At 44.5% G+C, this 21,969-nt stretch overlaps 1 protein-coding gene across 1 annotated transcript in view; it reads right to left on the bottom strand.

Moving 5' to 3' along the window:
- Positions 1–21,969, bottom strand: part of si:ch211-246m6.5 (von Willebrand factor D and EGF domain-containing protein) — a 222,272-nt gene that overhangs the window by 11,865 nt on the left and 188,438 nt on the right. The window contains exons 21-27 of the mRNA XM_067987197.1: positions 14,504–15,052; positions 13,293–13,388; positions 13,097–13,192; positions 9,487–9,582; positions 8,694–8,789; positions 8,384–8,479; positions 6,847–6,942 (exon numbers count right to left, since the gene is read on the bottom strand). Of these exons, the coding sequence (XP_067843298.1) occupies positions 6,847–6,942; positions 8,384–8,479; positions 8,694–8,789; positions 9,487–9,582; positions 13,097–13,192; positions 13,293–13,388; positions 14,504–15,052 (1,125 nt within the window). The remainder of the gene's footprint in view (positions 1–6,846; positions 6,943–8,383; positions 8,480–8,693; positions 8,790–9,486; positions 9,583–13,096; positions 13,193–13,292; positions 13,389–14,503; positions 15,053–21,969) is intronic.

Here is a 21,969-nt window from a genome sequence, read left to right as displayed (position 1 = left end):
GGGATAGCGTTACAGTTACCGGTCCTCAGCAGGGGTCAGAGGCCTGCGCTGGTATACCGAGTTGAGAACACTGGGGTAATAAGGAGCGGTGTCCATGTGCGACACGGGGAGGTCCCAGCATACGTGATCCAGTGGGAGCACGGTATGGGTGGGAGTGACCTGCAGGGATGTCAGATGCATGGGGAACACCTTGTCTTGTGCCCTCAGCGTCTGAACCCGTTCGATCAATCGGTGTGTGGGTTTAAATCAGAGGGAACTGAGCCGTTGAGTTGTACCATGGAGGTGATGGATGGGGATCACGTATCACCTCAGGTGGCATATTCCGGGAACGGCACGTATTGTGTCACCACGGGGGTGGACAGGTACAGGGTTCACAAGGACACGTGGTGTCCTGTGACCAAAAGCACCTTCTGCTTTAAGCCCAGCACCAAAGTACAGATTGGGAATGAGCAACTGCTTCCGATCGCAGGGAAGCAGTTATGGTTGGAAATTAATGATTCTGTGGGGGACTTGCACAGGTATCTGGCCATGTTTGGGTACGACATCCCACCTCTGTCTGATCACCTCACGATGTGGAGATGCCGGTGATGGACTGGGGTTGACAATTGTAAACAATTTTGCAACACCAAGATATAGTCCAGCAATTTTATTTTAAATTCACAAGCTTTCGGAGGCTTCCTCCTTCTTCAGGTGAACGTTGTTGGAAATGAAATCCTCAAAATGAAATCGCATTTATAAATCACAGAACAATGCTTGGTGATTACAGACAGTTTTTTCAACTGCCCGTTGCCAATGCAAGCCCACGGACAACCTCACGATGCTCCACTTTTCCAGCTTCCACCCTAACCACGTCAAAGAGGCCATCCCTTATGGACAGGCCCTGCGAATACACAGGGTCTGCTCAGACGAGGAGGAACGCGATGGACACCTACAGACGCTGAAAGACGCCCTAGTAAGAACGGGATATGACGCTCGACTCATCGATCGACAGTTCCGACGGGCCACAGCGAAAAATCGCATAGACCTCCTCAGGAGACTAACACGGGACGCAACCAACAGAGTACCCTTTGTCGTCCAGTACTTCCCCGGAGCGGAGAAACTACGCCATGTTCTCCGCAGCCTTCAACATGTCATCAATGACGACGAACACCTCGCTATGGCCATCCCCACACCTCCACTACTCGCCTTTAAACAGCCACCCAACCTCAAACAGACCATCGTTCGCAGCAAATTACCCAGCTTTCAAGAGAACAGCGTCCACGACACCACACAACCCTGCCACGGTAACCTCTGCAAGACATGCCAGATCATCGACACAGATACCACCATCACACGAGAGGACACCACCCACCAGGTGCATGGTTCATACTCCTGTGACTCGGCCAACGTTGTCTACCTCATACGTTGCAGGAAAGGATGCCCCAGAGCATGGTACATTGGCAAGACCATGCAGATGCTGCGACAACGGATGAACGGACACCGCACAACAATCACCAAACAGGAGGGTTCCCTCCCAGTCGGGGAACACTTCAGCAGTCAAGGACATTCAGCCACCGACCTTCGGGTAAGCGTACTCCAAGGCGGCCTTCGAGACACACGACAACGCAAAATCGTCGAGCAGAAATTGATAGCCAAGTTCCGCACCCATGAGGACGGCCTCAACCGGGATCTTGGGTTCATGTCACGCTACACGTTACCCCACCAGCGAACAAATGTTATCTGTTTTTAATATAACGGGTCAGTTGCTGTCTTTTCTATGTTTCTACCTCTCTATCTCTTTTTTTTTGTTTTTGTTTTTTTTTGGTGATTTGTATATTCGGAGACCTTGCAGGTAACACCTGTCTGTCTGCACACTGATTGCCTTGGCAACGGGCAGTTGAAAAAACTATCTGTAATCACCAAGCATTGTTCTGTGATTTATAAATGCGATTTCATTTCGAGGATTTCATTTCCAACAATGTTCACCTGAGGAAGGAGGAAGCCTCCGAAAGCTTGTGAATTTAAAATAAAATTGCTGGACTATAACTTGGTGTTGCAAAATTGTTTACAATTGATCACCTCACAGCCTTGATTAAAGCAGTGGAACTGGTTCAGGCTCATTTTTACAAACTGGAACAGCACAGTAGAGAGATAGGGACAGCGATCCTGGATATGGTTTCGCCGCCATGGTGGGACTTCGGTTTTGATATAGAGATCTCACCGTGGATCTGAATAATTTCACATGTTCTAGTTGTGTTACAGCTTCTCATGGTTCTGTACCTGATACGAAAAGCTTGTGCGGGGAATCGAGACATTCTCCGGCACAGATGGGACCGTTTGCTGGAAAGACCCACCGGGGCCCCGATATGCAGCCCATGAGATGTATGACAAGCTATGATGAATTGTTTTAAACTCTGCAATTAAAGTTTTGAGTTCTCTGTAATGAAAAGTCCAAAAGCCTGTACAATCCTCTGTAGGCAAAAGTTTGACCAAAAAGCATCTTCTGTAACGTAAGGTCAGACGTCGGAATTTGTGATGTAATGTTTCACGTACAGTTAAGTTGATTTTGAAAATATGTATGTAACTGAGAGGGGGGGGGGGGGGGTGGGAATGGACGAGGGGCTGCCTCCCCGAGTTAGTGTAACGGGGGAGGGAGAGCTGGGTTGGAATTGCTGGGATGGCTGACACACACACACACCGCATCAGGAAGCATCAACCGGGGAAAAGTATTTTTCGAGGAATCCACGTCCTTTGAGGGACTCGTTTCCTCGTAGAGGCGACTGTAGAATTCAGTGAATTCCACCTTTTCCCTGAGTCTGTAAAATTTGGCCATTGACCAAAATTCTAAGATGGAAGGTGCAGTTGAAAGGTCACCAAACGAATCAACAAAACACAGTGGAATATGGGAAAAAAAACAAGGTTGAATTAAACAGCCACCACCCAGTGAATCACATCTCCAGACATCGTGGGGCCATGTCTTTGTTTTAAAGCAAAACCGATCAACACCTAGGACGTTGGATACAAAAGGAGCCCTGTATAGCAGGTGATCAACAATTGGCATTAATTCGAGAGAGGCAACTGCAGCAAGTCGAGGGGCCATTGAAACCCATCAAGGACTTTTAAGAGGCTTTGAAAGAACTTTTAAACGAACATTGAAGTAACCTTGTTAACATTAAAAGTTATTGTAAGAGAGGGGTAATAAAAGTGGAAGCCCGAAACCCTTTTTTTTCGCCTCTCTTTTATCTCATGGATTCCTCACTCATGCAACTCAGCCCTGACTTTTTGGCTGATTCCTCCGCCACCCGAGCTTTCCAGAGAGGAGAGCAGCTTCCAGCGAAACCAACGAACCCTACGTGAGAGAACAGGTCAGCCAGACCTGCAAGTGTGCAAGGATTGGTGAGCCTCGACCATGTGTGTGTGTGTGATCGGTGTCTCCAGGGTCCCCACCAACCTCTTAGTTTAGTGGGGTAGTGTACTGTAGTGTGTGTGTAATCCAATGTACTGCGTAGGACCATTTTAATTGTCATTTTCATTGCGTTGGCGGTATAATAAAACCAACCTTCCAATTCAAAAATCAAACACCGAGTTTGTGTGTTCTCTGTGCTATTCGGCCATGTGATCCATCACCGGGTGCGTTAGCATAAGTCCCGTTTTTCCCGGACCCCGATCAGTGAGGTATAGGTGTTCCTGGGCTAGACCGGGGACCCGATATCGGCACCAATCAATAGGGTGAGAACATCCCCCAAAACGCCCACACTAGTTAGAATATTCATTCAGTAGTTTTAAGGCCATTTCTGCACTAATTTATTTATTTATTGATTTATTTTCTTGTTTCAACTTGTGCCTTTGTGATAATTGCTCTGCTGCTTTTTTTAACCCCTAGTTCGATGACTGTCATCACTTGGAATTCCTCCATCTGAACTTTATGGAAGTAGGAGGACCAACAGATGAATGCCAGGCAGGCCATTCTGTGCCCAACTATTGGTACTCGCAAATTTGCTTCTGCAGAGGTGTACATACCTTGGCAGACAATCAATGCCCCAGAGACTCCTAGGGAGTTAATCTGGATAACCCCCGAAACCGGGCGCGGGTGTCGCGGTGCACGATTAACCTGTGCCCGGTTGTTGAGATGCAGGCAGCACGTAACATTCGTGCTGCCTGATCTTTACCTGATATCTGCGAGCAGGCAGGCCCAGCTGCGCTGTTGAGTGGCTGCTCACCAGCAGGGGGCCACCCATATTGCACGAGTGACTAGCACTTCTTAAAAACCTGCACCTCTTATTGGCAAAATATAAGATAAGGGTCCACATGGAGTCTGAATGGAGATCAGACATTGCACACGTAAAACACAAATTCAGGTTCCATCCTTACTTTTACAAACTGTTGAGTTATGTTAAAACATTGAATAAAGGTTGCGCACTAAATCCCACATCCTTACAACTGCACGCCAGACCTCACCAATCTGCCGATCTGAGTTTGTACCAGGCCTGCAAGAGAGCATGCAACAAGGTTCTCTGCTGATGCACTAGAGGCCTTGGTGCAAGAGGTGGACAGAAGGAGGGGCATCCTATATCCGCAGAGGAGCAAGAGACCTTCTAGACATATGCTCCCGAGGCAGGAGGGAACAAAATCAATGCCAGGTGCATTGCACCGCGAACACGGATGCAGTGCAGGGAGTTGTTCAATGATTTGACATGAGTGGTCAAGCTAAGTGAGGTCAACTGTAAAGTAGCATCTCCAACCACTAACTGCATCCACTGCTCCATGCACTGCACCCCCCATCGCCTACATACCAACAAACTCTTTCAATCAGTACTCAAGTCTTCCAATCAGATGCTTCCTCTCACCCTCACACATTAACACTGGCAGCTATTCAACCACATCACCCAAACATCCTGTGGGACACTCACCGACACGTTCTATTTTCTTGCAGGAGAAGGTGGTGCATAATAGGGGGCAGCAAGTGGCAGTGGCTCCATGTAACATGAACCTGCTGTCCTCTCTCAGGATTGTAAACAATTTTACAACACCAAGTTATAGACCAACAATTTTATTTTTAATCCCACAAGTTTTCGGGGTCTCTCTCAGGATGACAGCATTGCTGTCCCACCCCTGCCACTCTGCCAATGCCCTATCAGCTAGCCAGCCCACTCCCTGTAGATTATTGAAACTTTATTATAGGAACACAGGGAGATAGGAACAAGGAGTAGGCTATTTAGCCCCTTGAGCCTGTTCCCGCCATACAATGAGATCATGGTTGATCTGTGACCTAACTCCATACACCTGCCTTAGCCCCAAATTCCTTAATACCTTTGGTTAACAAAAATCTATCAATCCCAGATTTAAAATTAACAATTGAGCTAGCATCAATTGCTGTTTGTAGAAGAGCGTTCCAAACTTCTACCATCCTTTGCATGTAGAAGCGTTACCTAACTTCACTCCTGCAAGTACTGGCTCTAATTTTTAAGCTATGTCCCCTCATCCTGGTATATAAGTATAGGAGACCTCCAAAAACTGGTACAAATGCATCAGCAGCCAGAAGCAATAATCCAGCAACTAACCTATAAATCCTGCATGATCCCTTTAAATAGCTCTGATGGAGGGGGGTCCTCCATGCGGTTTACGATTTGTTCAGCTGTGCGAGGTTAAGACAGTGCATTGCCTGGAGCCTTGAGTTCCAAAATCGCATCTATCCCTTTAAATCAGCGTTGCACACTGATCAACCGCATATTCTCCCTACTTTACACGATGCCGGCGTTCGTTATCTGCCCGAGCACAAAAGCTTTTACCAAGATGGTGTCTGGCGCGTCACGTTAGAAGCATGCACGCACATTCCGGATGCCATTTTGGTCCTTAGTTAGCTGCGTAGCGCCTACAAAACGGGTGCTACACGGCCCAATTTATAGCCACTAGTCTCAGGAGAGGCTGTGACAGCAGACTTAATATGATATAATCCTTATGTTGAACGGTTCTTTGCAAACACCCCAATCATAGTATGTTATGCTGACAGGTTGACCAACAACCACCAAAGCCTGATTAGTGGCACCCTGGCAAGTGTGACCAATCAATTCAAAGGCAATGATGTACCTATCATGGGGAACGGTCTTCACAGACTCCGGATTAGCAGAGAGCCAGATGCGGAGCTTGGCCATCTGCTATATTTGCTCCATCAGGTAAATCCTCTTCCTTCGCACTGGAATTGTGACCTCAATAAAGCTCTGGCACATTTTGTGTGAAATCACAGCCTAAGACGCCAGAAAGCAAATCACATGCAGCACAAATGGAATGGGGATCTGTCGATAGAGGTCGCTGCCCAATTTCCCATCTCCTTCATGCCTTTTCTGCAACAGTGGCACTAATTCCACGAGCTGGAAAATCTACCCTTGGGTGTCGTCGAACGGTTAATGCAGATTACCACCCGATAGGATTCAATGGTACCGGCAACAAGGGTGTGAATGGTTCTGACTGGTCTTGAGTCTGAGACGGACAGGCATAGCAGCACGTCCCTCATCCATCACCAGAATGAGAGAGAGTCAACACAGGAGGAGCAGCATGATTCGAACTCCTATACCTAAATTGGAGGCAGGCGCTCCTTGTTTAGTTAGTTAGAGAGGCGTTATCTTTATAAGACCGATAAAAAAATAATATGCTTAATATCTTTGACAATGCCACAAAAGAGCTTGTATCAAATTGAGAGCAAAGCAAAGACTACTATTGCAATGAACAAGTATTACCAGCTCATCTTTTGCTATTAACCGGACTGAGACTTTGAGACCAAAGATCAGATTATTAAATCTTTCCTTTGGTATTAAAGCTGATTGACTCGATCTCCAAATACATTTGGCACAAGAGGAGAGTACAACTCACTCTTCTGACATCTTCTTCCTGTGTAGCCATCGGGACAGGAGCACACATTGTTTCTCATACAGTGACCACCGTTCTTGCAGGGGGGATTGCAAACAGCTGTAAAGGAGGAATTTGGATTTTACTGTTACCATAGGTACTTCCATTCAGACTCCTCTATAGAAATAGAATCATAGAAGTTTACAACATGGAAACAGGCCCTTCGGCCCAACATGTCCATGTCGCCCAGTTTATACCACTAAGCTAGTCCCAATTGCCTGCACTTGGCCCATATCCCTCTATACCTATCTTACCCATGTAACTGTCCAAATGCTTTTTAAAAGACAAAATTGTACCCGCCTCTACTACTGCCTCTGGCAGCTCGTTCCAGACACTCACCACCCTTTGAGTGAAAAAATTGCCCCTCTGGACCCTTTTGTATCTCTCCCCTCTCACCTTAAATCTATGTCCCCTCATTATAGACTCCCCTACCTTTGGGAAAAGATTTTGACTATCTACCTTATCTATGCCCCTCATTATTTTATAGACTTCTATAAGATCACCCCTTAACCTCCTACTCTCCAGGGAAAAAAGTCCCAGTCTATCCAACCTCTCCCTATAAGTCAAACCATCAAGTCCCGGTAGCATCCTAGTAAATACATTTCAAATAAAGCAATACTGTTGCACAATTATTATTTATAGACATTAGAATAAACATATTATAAACGTCTGACTTTATATTGCAGATGGATGAGTTTGTTCTGTGGTTCTGAATTGGACTTGCATTGTTCGAGTGTGGCTTCACTGTTCCAATTCAAACTCCGATTTCGATTGATTGGCATGTTCGCTGGGCGGATTTTGAAATTCTTAAAGTTTTTTATGGAAAGTAATGGGGCTAATTTTAAAGGGTGATTTTTGAGTGTGTGTGTTCTTGGCTGCTGTCCCTGAAATAGTTCTTTTAAGCAGCCTCACCCTAGTTTCTGAAAAGGTGGAAGTGTACATTCGATTTCTACAGAAGTTACTCAAGGACATACCAGCTTTTTAATTCCCACTGGCATCAGAATATTTGAAAATGCTGCACGAGCTGTGTTTTCTGCAATTGGCTAATACTGGGAAAAACAAAAACTTGAAGGAGATTCTATAGGGAAGATAAGATTATTTCTTAAAACAAACAAAAATGTTTAAACTTTTCACAAAAGGAAAGAGTGTTTTAAAAACTAAAGTCAGGTTCTGTTGCAGGATCCCCTCACTCAGGAGTGCGAGTCAAACACGACCTGGGCATAAAATTCTAAGAATGGATCAGAAGGGAAAGCTTTTATTCCAAGATCGGCACAATCCCCCTAAACCTATCCCAGCCCCTCTGCGTTAAAATGATTTTCCAATCTGAGTGATTTTCCAATCTGAGTCATGATCAAGCATTACCTTGTCGGTTGGAAGGAAAGACACCCATTGCCACTTTTGTGCTCTTCTCAACAGCTAGATCAGCAACCCTGTGGCTGCAGAATGGTGCGTGGTGCTAAATAATAATTAAAAAATACAAGCCCATAAGGAGCAAACTTACCATTCTGACAGTGAGGTCCATAGAAACCACGAGGACAGATACATATGTTGTGTCGAACACAGATTCCGCCATTGAGACACACAGGGGTGCAAACAGCTGCACAAAATGAGGAAGCCAGTTAATCAGTACATTACTTAAGAGTTGTACGAGAATGCACATTACACCTTTAAAAAGGCAGAACTTAATGCTTGATTCCTTTCCTTAGAAGGACATGTAAAAGTTCAAGTTGACAGCACAAAGAGATGTTCATGTGAGCACACAAATATTAAGTACACTTCCAGTTTAATATTCAAGGTTCCAATCTATTTACCTGTTTCACAGGAGGGTCCCGTCCACCCAGCTTTACATTTACACACATCAGGGGCCACGCATTTTCCACCATTTTGACAGTGTCTGTTGCAGACCACTGTAAATATAAAACAACTTCAGTTGCAGTTCCATTCATCATATTAATTGTCAGGAAGAAAATGGAGAGCTTCACGGTTTCACCAGAATTAACACGTTCATTATGTCCAGGTGATGGAAAAGCAAATCTATATCATTGTAGTTTTAATAGATAATAGAAAAATACAACAAAGCTTGGAACGAGAAAAGGCCATACAGCCCTTCCCATCTGCTCCTTCCAGAGTTCACTGATGACTACCTCAATCATCCACCCCTGCACTCCCAAAATCTCTCTATATTTTTAACCTCAATGTGAATCAAACAAGTCAACCAATATGTCTATGACCCCCAAACCCCTTTTTTGAAAGATACTGATATAGTTCCTTTTTAAAGGCATTAATTGACCCCAAATTAATAACTTTTTCTGGTACTCTATTCCATGTATCTACTATCCCACAGGAGGAAAAGATTTTATGAAGTTGCTCGTGGCTTCAAGTTTTATTGGAGCAAATGACCAATATTACTCCACCACAGGGTACTCCAGAACAATCATGTGATGTGCTGGAGTGGAGTTGAATGGCTCAGTGTTCACATATAATACCAGGCTGACAATTTGAGAGACTAGAAAATTGTGTAAAGAGGATATGATTTGCACTTTATCCTCTCCTTAATAACATTTCTTGCTTTATTGTTTTTAATGTGCGGAAAAATACACTTACTTGTTTCACATCTTGGTCCTACAAACCCATAATGGCAGGAACAGGTATTTCGGGTTACACAAGATCCACCATGCTCACACGGTGGAATGCAGAGGGCTGAACATAAAAGTACAAATCATTAATACGGTGTAGAATTTGTATGAATCTTTGACTTGTATTATACTGTCATATATTTCATCGGCATCACTAACTTCATCAGTGGAATTACATCTGTAACAGAAGGCCTTCAGCTGGATCATTTCTTTCCATTTCCACTCATATCTATTTCCACTCATTCAATAAGGGAATCAGCTGGGGTAAAACATTTTGTTGCTAATAAAATGATGCCAACAGATTTTTTTTTTACAAAACATGTTGTTTTCAGCTGGAGCGAAAACAGCTCACTAGTTCTGTGGCATAACATTACAGTCCCAAGCTATTTCAAATCCCAGGCTACACTGCACATATTGGATGGCTTTAGTCAGTTCTTGGTTGGGTCATCTGAAAGCAGGGAACCCTACAGCTGCTGGGCGGATTGTGAGCGGCGTAGGCTGTGGGAATCGGTCCCACCATGTGGGACAATCACAAAGCAGTAACCATGGAGACAACAGTGTCTTGTCAATCCGATCTGACAGGCAGAATTCGCTGATTCCAAATCTAAATAACAATAACTCCTTCAATCAGAGAATGTTCCCATACACCATACATAATTTTAGAAATGTTTGAATCTGGCTGATCTTACATAAATCAATAAAAAGCACATAAAATCTATGCACAACTACTAGTGTAAAGCTTGTTTAGAATCTGTTCATCTCCTTTGGTTATAAAAAAAATCTATTTTTTGACAAAGTGCATTTAAAGTATCTAGTTGAACAAAACATTCTTAATTAATTTTCTTTGAACACTGATTGCAATGTTATATCTACATTTACAAATGGTGAAAGGAGAAGCATGAAGTCAGAACACAAATTTCACTGAAGTACAGCCAACAGAAAACAACAGAGCAGAATACACAGAAGTCACAAAGGTATGAAAGCTCATTAATGCATCTGACCCAATTGCGTTGCATCGGTAGCCAAGCTTCTTGGCACTGGTACAGCTTGCTGGCTTTGTCTACATCAGCAACATATTGATGTACATAGGATTTCTGTATTGGTGAATGAGCTGCACCAAGACCAGTAAGTCTGCCAATGGTAAAATGATGGACACATTAGAAAGTAAAAATCATCCTCACTTTCATTATTTCCATCTGTTCATGTTTTTCTTCTACTGCCAATTTTTGCTTGAGTCACTGCACTTTTTGGACTGAATATGCGGACGTGTGGCAGGACTTAAATTTGTATAATTTTCAAAACTGCAGATCTTTAGTATTAGCTAGAAGGATAGTTACACTCTGTCAATGACCTGACAGAGGAAACATAAAACCTACCCAAAGCACCCAGCATTACTCAATTTAACCACAGAATGACTCAGGATGGATCATTGGATCCCTGCAATTAAGACACATTATAGGAACAAAATCGAATCCTCAGTCTTTGCATTCTTTTTCAAGGGGAAAACAACTTGTAATACATGAGACAGAGCTCTGACAAGAGACAGCACCCCAAATACTCAGATTTCTAACTCCATGTAAGCAGAAAAACATTACAAGTCCTGGGAAAGGAGGCCATGGAAAGTGTCAGAGATGGAGAAATAGGAGAGCGCATGATATTCTTTTTCTGTTCCCTCTCTTCATATTGTACCCTGTTAAACTGTCAGTAAAGCTTTTCATAAAATCCTCATGTTACTCCAACTGAAAGTGATGAGAGCTCCACTCCTCAGGAAACCATTTAAAGTTCTCTTCCTCTTTTCCTCCATTAGAGGTGCCGCAGGAAGAGGCCTCTTAGCCTACAGCACTTTGCAGCTGACACCATCACTCGTTCTATTCCTCCCAGACTCCAGGGTAGATTTTTGTAAAAAAAATGACAGACCTATAGCAAATCTCAACAGCAGATGTGAAAGTAGTCGGAAGTCGCAGGAAAAATAAAAATAAATGCTCCAAAATAAGGCTTCTGCAAATCCTACCAATCTTTGTGCTGGCCTCGCTACCACTCAGCAACACTAGGCATCGCTTTCATACCAGCAAGAATGTAAACTGCCGTTAATGAGGGCGAAATGATAGAAAATGGGTCATATGATCATAACCACCTCAATTTGCATGCACCTGCCCAAATATGCACCTGCCCAGCTCTTCGTATGATCTCTCTGAGGTTAGATTGACAATTTGGAGCTATATTTAAGCAAAAAAATGTATTTGAGTAAAAAGAGCTGTAATGCGAGTACAGAGCACCAATGTTTTATTCGTCCATGTTTAACACTGCCCTGAGAATTCCTTCCTGTCCAAAATAGAATCAGCTACCGCTAGTGAAAAGTGAGGGAAAAAAGGCTGATTTTTATTTAAGAAAATTTTGGAATTATTAATAGAGAACTCATATAGCTTTCTTTGACTACAGTCAATTGAATAATTTACTACATGTAAGACCTCTAGTCAGTGACCTCAAATAATGGGAAGATTTCAAAGTATTACCACAGCAGTGTCAAAAATGAGTATGTATAGTCTTGTCTGTAAATTAGCAGTTTTTCCAATTGCAGTTGAGCCATTTATCGCAAAAATGGTACATTTCACAGGTGGATTAACAACTTTCCAACCTTAATCCTGGTTAAGTGGCTTATTAGCGTTAAACAATTATTATTACAGGTGCAATGTAATTGGCTGCTATTTTTAAAAATATTATTGCTAACAAAACCTTATTCTCAGGATGTGCATATTTCAAAACCACATGTTCCCACAGTTTCATTAGCTATATAATCCTCACTGTGAAAATGGGAATGCCAACTGATTTCAGACTGTCCAAACTCATTTTGCATCATAGCTGGCAATTTCAATTTGAACACAGGTCACAGGGGTGAAAGGGCAGTGCATCGAGTCACTGGGGTCGATTTTGCCGGGGTGGGTGGGTTGGTGCAAGGTGGGGGAGGGGGGGGTTGGGGCAAGTGCCAAGCTCGCATGGTGGTGCCAGATTGGCCTGCAGGGATTTTAGCTCCCGGGCCTCATTTTCATATCAGAGGTCAGACTCCCACCCCAACTCGGCCTGAATCACCAATTGGACGTGTGGGCAGGACAGCGATTTCGGATGCAAGGACGCCTCCGCCAGGGAGCCAATGTATCGGTTCCCGGCACTTAGGTAAGTGGTCGGGGGTGGGGGAATAGGAAGCAATTAAAAAAAAAAGCTTACCTACCTGGGCCTCATCTACCCTGATAGGTTTGGCCTGGCGGGGAAGGCATGAGGGCTCTCCCCACACAGTGGTTAAAATTGCAGTCAGGTCCCGATGACTTCAATGTCACATTAAAATTGCCCTCACTGTGTCTCCCAGGCCCACCCACTAACAATGTGGAAAAAGTGCTATTGTCAAACATAACACTACTGTCATAAATATTTTTATGGCAGTAATGTGAAAATTAATTTAGTGAAAAAACAATCAGTTTGGTGACGGAGAAATAGACAAAAAAGTGATTGCTGCACAAGTGGATAGTCAGACAACTTATGTCATTTTTGCAGATGAACAGGAAGACAAAACAAACTGCTCCTACCATCTTCACAGGTCAGGCCATTGTATCCCCGGGGACACTCACATACATCCGGTTTGATGCATTTTCCTCTGTTTTTGCAGTCAGGCCGACAGATCGCTAATAAAGACCAGCAAACATAACATTAGTGTTTGTATCATGACAATATTCTTTTAATGACACTTCTTAGAGTTCTTTTTAAGCCAAGCAAAGTTCCTACCTATGTGACAGTTGTACCCAGTGTAGGCAGGCTTGCAACGGCATGTATTGGGAGCTGCACATTCCATATTCTTTCCACAGGGATACCTGCATATAGCTAAGAAATATCACAGTTGTTAGTTGGGTCCATCAATTTTTTTTCATGTCAAGCAAGATTGTTACCCCTGTAACACGTGGCTGAATAGTCAAGGATAGTAGGTGGCATTATGAAGGTATGCAGCTGGCCATGACAGAGCAGGATTTTCTGGTGAGAAAATATAAAGGCATTCCTGATGAGGAATAAGTGGAAGAGGGTGAGATGAAGGGGAGGGGATGAAGTTGAGTTGCATTTAACATGCTTGGAATGGGCTGGAGATCATGGTGGACAGAGATTACAGGTGTAGATGGGGAAGGGTGAGACTCATAGTCACAGTGAAGGTAGGGATCTTAAAGAAGAGGATGATTTCAGAGACTGAAATGAAAGATCTCAGAGACACGAAGAGAGAATTCACAAAGGCGTTGAGAGGAAAGAGGTAAGATAACGCATGAACTCAGGTGAGAGCAGAAAGTTAATATATGGGGAACTATGGATACAAACCCAGTATCCTTCCAAACATTGGCACAACACATTGGCCATGACATATTCCATTCTACATTAATTCTGAATTATTTTTAAAATGTGCGTGTTTTGATGAATCCGGTAGTGTGCAGATACGAACAACTTGTACATCTCCAGCACTCCTCACATTCTGAGAGACATATCACAGCAGTTTACAAAGTGGTGGACACTGAGCAGAAGGGAGCAGAGGAAAAAAGAGGGGTTGGGAGGGCGAAAGAATGGTTGACGAGAAAAGCATTAAGGAGGCTTTTGAAAGTTGTGAGGGAAGTGACAAGGCTGAACTGCTGAGGAAGGAAATTCCAGAGGGTGGGACCAAGGTGGTTGAGGGAGAAGCCACTAATAGTGGAGCTGAGTGAATGGGGAACAAGGAAAGAGCCATGTATTAGAGAAGCAGAGGGTTTGTGCAGGGGCATACGCAGAAGATCGCTGAGGTAGGGTCGGACAAGGTCATGGAGGGTGAACGCTATCTCTACAGCTTCCGAATCACTTTTGCGAAATCGTGGCTTTTACTCTATAAAACTAGTTGTTGCACAGAAGTCTATATTTTCAACAGAGTTGTGATCTATATCAACTCCCTCCGATAGTTTGCAGTGAATTGCAGTCAGTGCATTTACCTTTACACGTTACGCCATCACCAGTGTATCCAAAAGGACATCGCCCACATTTAAAGCTTCCAAACTGTGTGGGCTCACAGGGGACTCCATTAAAGCAAGGCATGTCAGCACAGGTGATCTTTTTCTCAGTAGGAATCAACTCATTACTGATGTGGGCGATGGAAATGGCTTGAGATGCTGTCACAGCTCGCAGTGCAGAGGCAGCAGGTCTCCAAAGCATGGCTGTCTTTTGTGGAGCCTTGGGTTGAACAGCCACCTGAGATATGGTTCTGGAGCTCAGGGCAGCAGTACGTGTGAAAGCAGTGGCAATGTCCTGTGACGAAGAGGTAATGGAAGAAGATAAGCTCAAAGTCGTGTATGACTTATCTGTCCTGGGAGCTGGAGGTGGCTTGGCTTTAGTAACCGCTTTCTCCATTGTCATTCTGCCAGACACAGGAACATGGCCAGGGGTGGTTTTCTGGCTAACTGGCCGCAGCCTAACCGTCTCGTTGCTTGGTCTTGTAGTGGGAACCCAGTGTTGACGAAATCTTGATGCAGCATGTGGTGAAACTAGAGGAAGAGGGACAAAAAAGGGCATGAATATATTGCAACATGTTCTAAATCATCTTAGTCAATGTTTTACCCTTTGAGAATGCAAGAAATTAGTTAACCTTCACAGTACAGTATGTTCAATGTTAAAGATTAACATTTTTAAAGGACCATCAATACCATGTTGACTACTGCAGGAAGTTCTTACTGCTGCTAGCATGGTCATTTGTGGAAAGTCATTTAAAATTATTCCTGTTTAACACTGGAAATACTGCATTGTGAAGATAAACTCACTTTAACCCTGGGGAGTTCAAGCAATGATCTGTGAACAAAATGTGATTCATGTGTCCTGGTTATCCAGCACAGAAGATTTCTTATTCTGGTTGGTTTGCCTGTTTTGGGCCTGATGGTTCAGGAAGGCCTGTGCTTAATGCTGCTCCCTCATTGGGGAAAAAAAATCTAAATTCATCTGCGATTTGGCTTTGATGTGAAATTAATTATATAATATTAATCTATAATTTCACAGTGATGGTCAGTGAGTTAGTGTTTTGATAACCTTCATGGTATTTATCTTAGTGGCAAGCAAATTGGATATCCCGCTATACCTACTGCAGCACGAACTGCTGCTTGGTGTTTGAAGAAAAAAAGAATTTCCATTTACATAGCACTTTTCACTACTTCAGGACATCCCAAAACACTTTACAGCCAATGAAGTACCTTTGTAAAGTAGAAAATGTGGCAGCCAATTTACTCGCAGCAAGATCCCACAAACAGCAATGAGATAAATGACCAGATGGTCTGTTTTAGTGATGATGGATGAATATTGGTCAGGACACGGGGAGAACTCCCCTGCTCTTCTTTAAATACTGCCATGAGATCCTTAAACCCCGGGGGGGGGGATTCTGAAGATTGCGGAAGTGGCCAGTAGATTTGGAGATGTTCGGAGTTTCACCAACGTCCTGGGCTCTCTCGGATTCAAGGTGATTTCGAAGGACATGGAGAACAGCTACTTCTACCTGTTCGACTTCAGGAAGTACCGGCCTCCCTGGAAGAAGGGTGACCTCCCCCAGCTGGAGCTGAAGCTGTGCCTTTACAAAAAGCGCTGAGAGACACGTGGGAATGAGTGGGCAAGCAGCAAGCGACGAATGAATATCGTGGGCAGAGGTTACGACCAAATTAAATGGTGATGTTTCTACCGAGGTGGTGGGAAGAGTGAGTTTAACCATGAATTTGTGTCACGCGTCGAAACTGCTCTGTTTAAAAAAACTTAAAGTCCAGGGAACTGTAGTCCAATTAGCTTAATGTCGGTGGTAGGAAAGATAATGAAATCTTTACTCAAATATGCAATAGAAAAACATCTAGAAACTGAAAATATAACAAAGAATAGTCAGCACAGATTTCAAAAGGGAAATTCATGCTTGACTAACCTTATTGAATTATTTGAAGAAGTAACAGAAAGAGTAGAAAAGAGTAATGTAGTAAATGTAATATATTTGGATTTTCAAAACGCCTTTGATAAGGTACCGCATAATAGACTCATGACTAAGGTCAGAGCATGTGGAGTCAGGGGACAAGTAGCAGAATGGATAGCAAGCTAGCTACAAAACAGAAAACAGAGAGTAGGGGTTAAAGGTAGTTACTCAGACTGGCAAAAGGTGGGAAGTGGTGATCCACAAAGATCGGTGCTGGGACCACTATTGTTCACCATTTACATAAATGATTTGGACTTGGGAATCAGAAGTACAATTTTAAAATTTGCAGACAACACCAAATTGAGGGTATAGTTGATACTGAGAGAGCTGCGACAAAATACAGGAAGACATTAATAAACCTGCAGTATGGGCGTGTAGTTGGCAAATGAATTGCAATATAGGTAAATGTGAGGTATTACATTTTGGTAGGAAGAATAAGGAGGCCACATACTGCTTGGATAATAAGAGTCTAAATGGGGGAGACGAGCAGAGGGATCTGGGGGTACAGATACACAAATCACTAAAAGTAGCGATGAAGATTAATAAGGCCATAAAAAAGCAAACAAAGCAGTGGGATTTATTTCTAGAAGGATAGAATTGAAAAGCAGATAAGTTATGTTAAACTTGTATAGAACCTTGGTTAGATCATGCTTGGAATACTGTGAACAGTTCTGGTCTCCATATTATAAAGATGGAGAAGGTGCAAAAAGATTTATTAGGATGATACCACAACTGAGAAGTTATACCTATCAGGAAAGATTGAACAGGCTGGGGCTCTTTTCTCTAGAAAAGAGAAGTACTGATAAAGGTCTTTTAAGATTATGAAATGCTTTGAAAGGTATATATAGAGAAGATGTTTCCACTTGCAGGGGAGATCAGAACTACGGGCTATAAATATAAGATTGTCACTAATAAATCCAATAGAGAATTCAGAAGAAACTTCTTTACCCAGAGAGTGGTTAGAACGTGGAACTCACTACCACAAGGAGTAGTTGAGGCAACTAGCATAGATTCATTTAACGGGAAGTGAGATAAACATATGAGGGAGAATGGAATAGAAAGCTATGCTGATAGGATTAGATGAAGTCGGGAGGGAGGAGGCTCATGTGGAGCATAAACACCAACATGGACCCGTTGGGCCGAATGGCCTGTTTCTGTGCTGTACACTCTATGTAATTCTATACATGACTTTCAGCTACTACTCCAGACAGTGAGAGCTCCACAAACAAATCAGCCACTTCGGCATGGCAGAGGAGCAGTTTATGAGAAGGCTTGGACATACCAGGAAAGTTGTGAATGAGGTGTGCTACCTCACACATGGAAACCTGCAGCAATAATCAACTATCTGCTAGTGGCAGTGAAGTTCACCATTGACGTCAAAGTTTATGTTGTGGAACTCCCGTGGAATTTCATAGAATCACAGAAAATTTATGGCACAGAAGGAGGCCATTTGGCCCATCGTGTCCATGCCAGGCTTTTGAATTTGAACTCCCATATCGCAGAGAACTTAGAAGAGGCACTCAGAATGCTGGATCTCCTCATTCACCAGCTGACTCCTCACCAGTCGCCCTTCTCCACCCCCCACCTCCTCCCGTTATTTGGTGCCTCCTTAACATTTTTATGATCTTTTCCCATAATATCTGTATCTGATTTGGAAGACACTAGCGGGATTATATGGGATAGCCCCTGAAAACGGGCGCTGGGATCGCAGTACATGATTAACCCATGTCCATTTGTTGCGATGCAGGCAGCACGTAACATTTAAATGATTGCTGCATGCAGCTAGCGCTACCTGCGCTGTTAATTGGCTGCACACATCAGTAGGGGGCCCCGATATCGGGAGTTGCAAACACCACTTAAAAGCAGCCTGTGCCTCTTAAAGGGGAGGTGCACTGTGGCTGCAGGAAGTGCTGGAAGTCAATTGTGAAGTGAATCTGTGTTGCAATATAGTGAAGAATGGCTGCGCCTGCGAGAGAGCGTGCACCAAGTTTCTTGGGTTTTGCATTAGAGGCCTTGATGGAAGAGGTGGACAGAAGGAGAGGCATTCTATATCCGCAGTGGGGGCAGGAGGCCCTCCAGCTCAAGAGGCAGTGGGAGGCAGTAAGGGAGAAGATATTGCCAGGAGCATAGCGCCAAGAATATGGATGCAGTGCAGGAAGACGTTCAATGATTTGACACGTGTGGTCAAGGTGAGTGAGTTCAACTGTCAAGTGGCGTCACCTACCAACTGCACCACTAGCAGCATCCATTGCTCCACGCAGTACACATCCCATCACCCACTTGCCATCAAACTCTTTCAATCAATACGCAACTCTTTAAATCAGATCCTTCATCTCAACCTCACACGATACCACTGTTGCAAGCCGCACATCCACAACTCACAGGTCACACACACTGACAGCTATTCAACCGTGATAGCCACATCATCCAAACATCTTGCGGGACCACTCACTGACACACTTCCCTCTTTCTTGCAGGAGTAGATGTCGCAAAACAGTAGGCAGCAAGAAAGAACTGGAGGAGACAGGCACACCTGCGGCCACTGGCAGCACTGGAGGTATCGATGATGAGGGTCTCTGCACACCTAAACCTCCTTCTTGCTTCCCGTTTCTCCCTCATCCCACAATCTTTTTTGACTCATGTGCTGCACGTCTTACTTACTCCTCTCCCCTCACCACAACTTAACCCATGTCCCTTAGTCATTTCAGATGCGCAAGAACAGGAATTTGCCCAGAGGCAGATGACAGTGATGATGCAGATACACCATCACTCGATCTTACACTCGCAGCCACCAGCTCAGAGACTGACACTGAGCATAGTTTAGAGACTAGGATAGAGGAGGGATCTGGACATGGTGAGACCCTGGGCACAAGTGTGCAGGAGCCAGGGCAGGGGGAATGGATACTGCAGGTGTCTACTTCTGCTGCCGAGGAGTCAGATTATGATTTCGATGGGCCAGGCTACAGAAGAGGGTTGATGGACGTACACAGCCAAATGCTTGGTGCACTGGAAAGCCTGCCAGAAAGCCAGTGCACAAAGTCAAGGAGCTTGGAGGAGTCCAGCTCCAACTTGGCACAGGGCTCTGTGCAGAGCTTGGAGCCTATTCTTTCCCACATGGAACGGGTGGTCACCTCCATCAGCACACCTGTGGAACCCACCATGAAGCAGCGTCTGATGACCGATGTCACAGCTTCCATTGCAGCACAAACATCTTCCATCCAAGGTCAGACTGCTGCATTTGGAGCTCAGACTGCTGCCTTGAAAGCTCAGATTGCTGCCTTACAAGCTCAGACTGCTGCTATCAAGTACTACTGTTGAAAGGGGCTTCCAGCAGTCCAGCAATCTCTTCTCCAGCAGATCACCAGGATTGCTGAGGCGCCGCTCCGTGAGAGTGGCAGTGGCGCCATGGAAGACGAACCTGCTGTGCTCTCTCAGGACAACAGCATTCTTGCTCCCACCACTGCCACTCCGCCCTTGTTGTCTATCAGCCAGCCGGACTAGACTGTTGCAGCCCAGGCCGAGATGGTGTAGTTTGAAGCCGAGCCCTCCCAGCCCAGAGCTGCTCGACATCGTCCTCCAAGGCCATCTGCACGCTCCTCAATTGAAGGTCACCCAGGCTTCCATCTCCCATGCTCCAGCCACTGGGGATGCACCTCGTAGGAACACTAGGAAACGTAAAGATACACGAACCACAGGCACTAAAGGAATGCACAAGAGTGAATAGTCTCATTTTGTCTGCACAATTTCATTTGTTAATTTGTAAATGTGGATTTGAATTTGCCTTTGGTGGTGGTTTTTATTTCTGCGATGAGCTGAGGGAGGAAGCAATGTGTAATCATAAGGAGGACGATTTGATGGTCATGTGGGAGCGAAAAGGTAAGGAGTGTGGGACTGTTGGTGAATCGGGAGGTGTTGTTGAGGTTACTGGTATTGCTCATTAATAATCTGATCACACAGAGCCCTGGTAGACAGGACCTGTCTACCTTGTAGCCTCCCTGCCTTTTCCTCCACTTCCTCCTCCGCCTCTTCCTCTGCCTGTTGTTCAGGTTCTCGCCTGATGGGCGGTGGCAAGGACTATTCCCTCATAATGGCGAGGTTGTGCAGCAAGCATCATACAATGACAAATCTAGATACCCGCTCAGCTGAGTACTGTGGGGCTCCGCCAGAGGGGTCCAGGCAGCGGAAGCTTTGCTTGTGTACGTCTATGGTGTGCTCTATGATGTGCCGTGTGGCGGCATGGCTCTCGTTGTAGGCCTGCTGTGCACGTGTGCATGCGTTATGGACCAGAGTCGTAAACCATTTCATGAGAGGATAACCCTTGTCGTGCAGTAGCCAACCTTTGACATGCCGTGCTGGTTGAAATATAGGTGGCATGGAGGACTGCCGCAGAATTAAGGAATCATGACTGCTGCCGGGATAGCGGGCATTGACCTGCATGATGTGTTGCATGTGGTCATACACCAGTTGCACATTGAGTGAGTGGGATCCATTTCTGTTCGTGAATATGGCCGAGTTCAGATGTGGAGCACGCATGGCAATATTCGTGCAGTCAACGGCACCCTGCACCTTGGGGAAGCCTTCAATGCAAGCTAACCCATGTGCTGGCTCCTGCTGCTTGTCTCTGGCAAGAGGCAATGAAATGAATCTGTTTATGAACATAAGAAATAGGAACAGGAGTAGGCCATACCACCCCTTGAGCCTGCTCCGCCATTCAATAAGATCATGGCTGATCGTCTACCTCAACTCCACTTTCCAGCACTATCCCCATATCCCTTGATTCCCTTAGTGTCCACAAATCTATCGATCTCAGCCTTGAATATACTCAACGGCTGAGCATCCAAAGCCCTCTGGGTTAGAGAATTCGAAAGATTCACTTCCCTCTGAGTAAAGAAATTTCTCCTCATCTCAGTCCTAAATGGCCGACCCCTTATTTTTAGACTATGACCCCTAGTTCTAGACTCTCCAGCTAGGGGAAACAACCTCTCAGCATCTACCCTGCTGAGCCCTCTAAGAATTTTATGTTTTAACAAGATCACCTCTCATTCTTCTAAATTCCAGAGAATATAGGCCCGTTCCACAAAATCTCTCCTCATAGGACAACCCTCTCATCCCAGGAATCAATCTAGTGAACCTTCCTTGCACCCACTCTAAGGCAAGTATATCCTTCCTTAGGTAAGGAGACTAAAACTGTACACAGTACTCCAGGTGTGGTCTCACCAGAGCCCTCCTTACTCTTATGCTTCAAACCCCTTGCAAAAAAGGCTAAATCATCTGCCTTCCTAATTGCTTGCTGTACTTGCATGTTAAGTTTTTGTGATTCATGTACCAGGACACCCAGATACCTCTGAACACCAACATTTCTTGGTTCCTCACCTTTTAAAAAATATTCTGCTTTTCTGTTCTTCCTACCAAAGTGGATAATTTCACATTTCCCCACATTATACTCCATCTGCCACTTTCTCGCCC

This window comes from Heptranchias perlo, chromosome 7 (genome assembly GCF_035084215.1).
Source record: "Heptranchias perlo isolate sHepPer1 chromosome 7, sHepPer1.hap1, whole genome shotgun sequence".
Taxonomy (NCBI): domain Eukaryota; kingdom Metazoa; phylum Chordata; class Chondrichthyes; order Hexanchiformes; family Hexanchidae; genus Heptranchias; species Heptranchias perlo.
The sequence above is the reverse complement of the archived record's forward strand: the minus strand, read 5'-3'. Positions and strand labels throughout refer to the sequence as shown.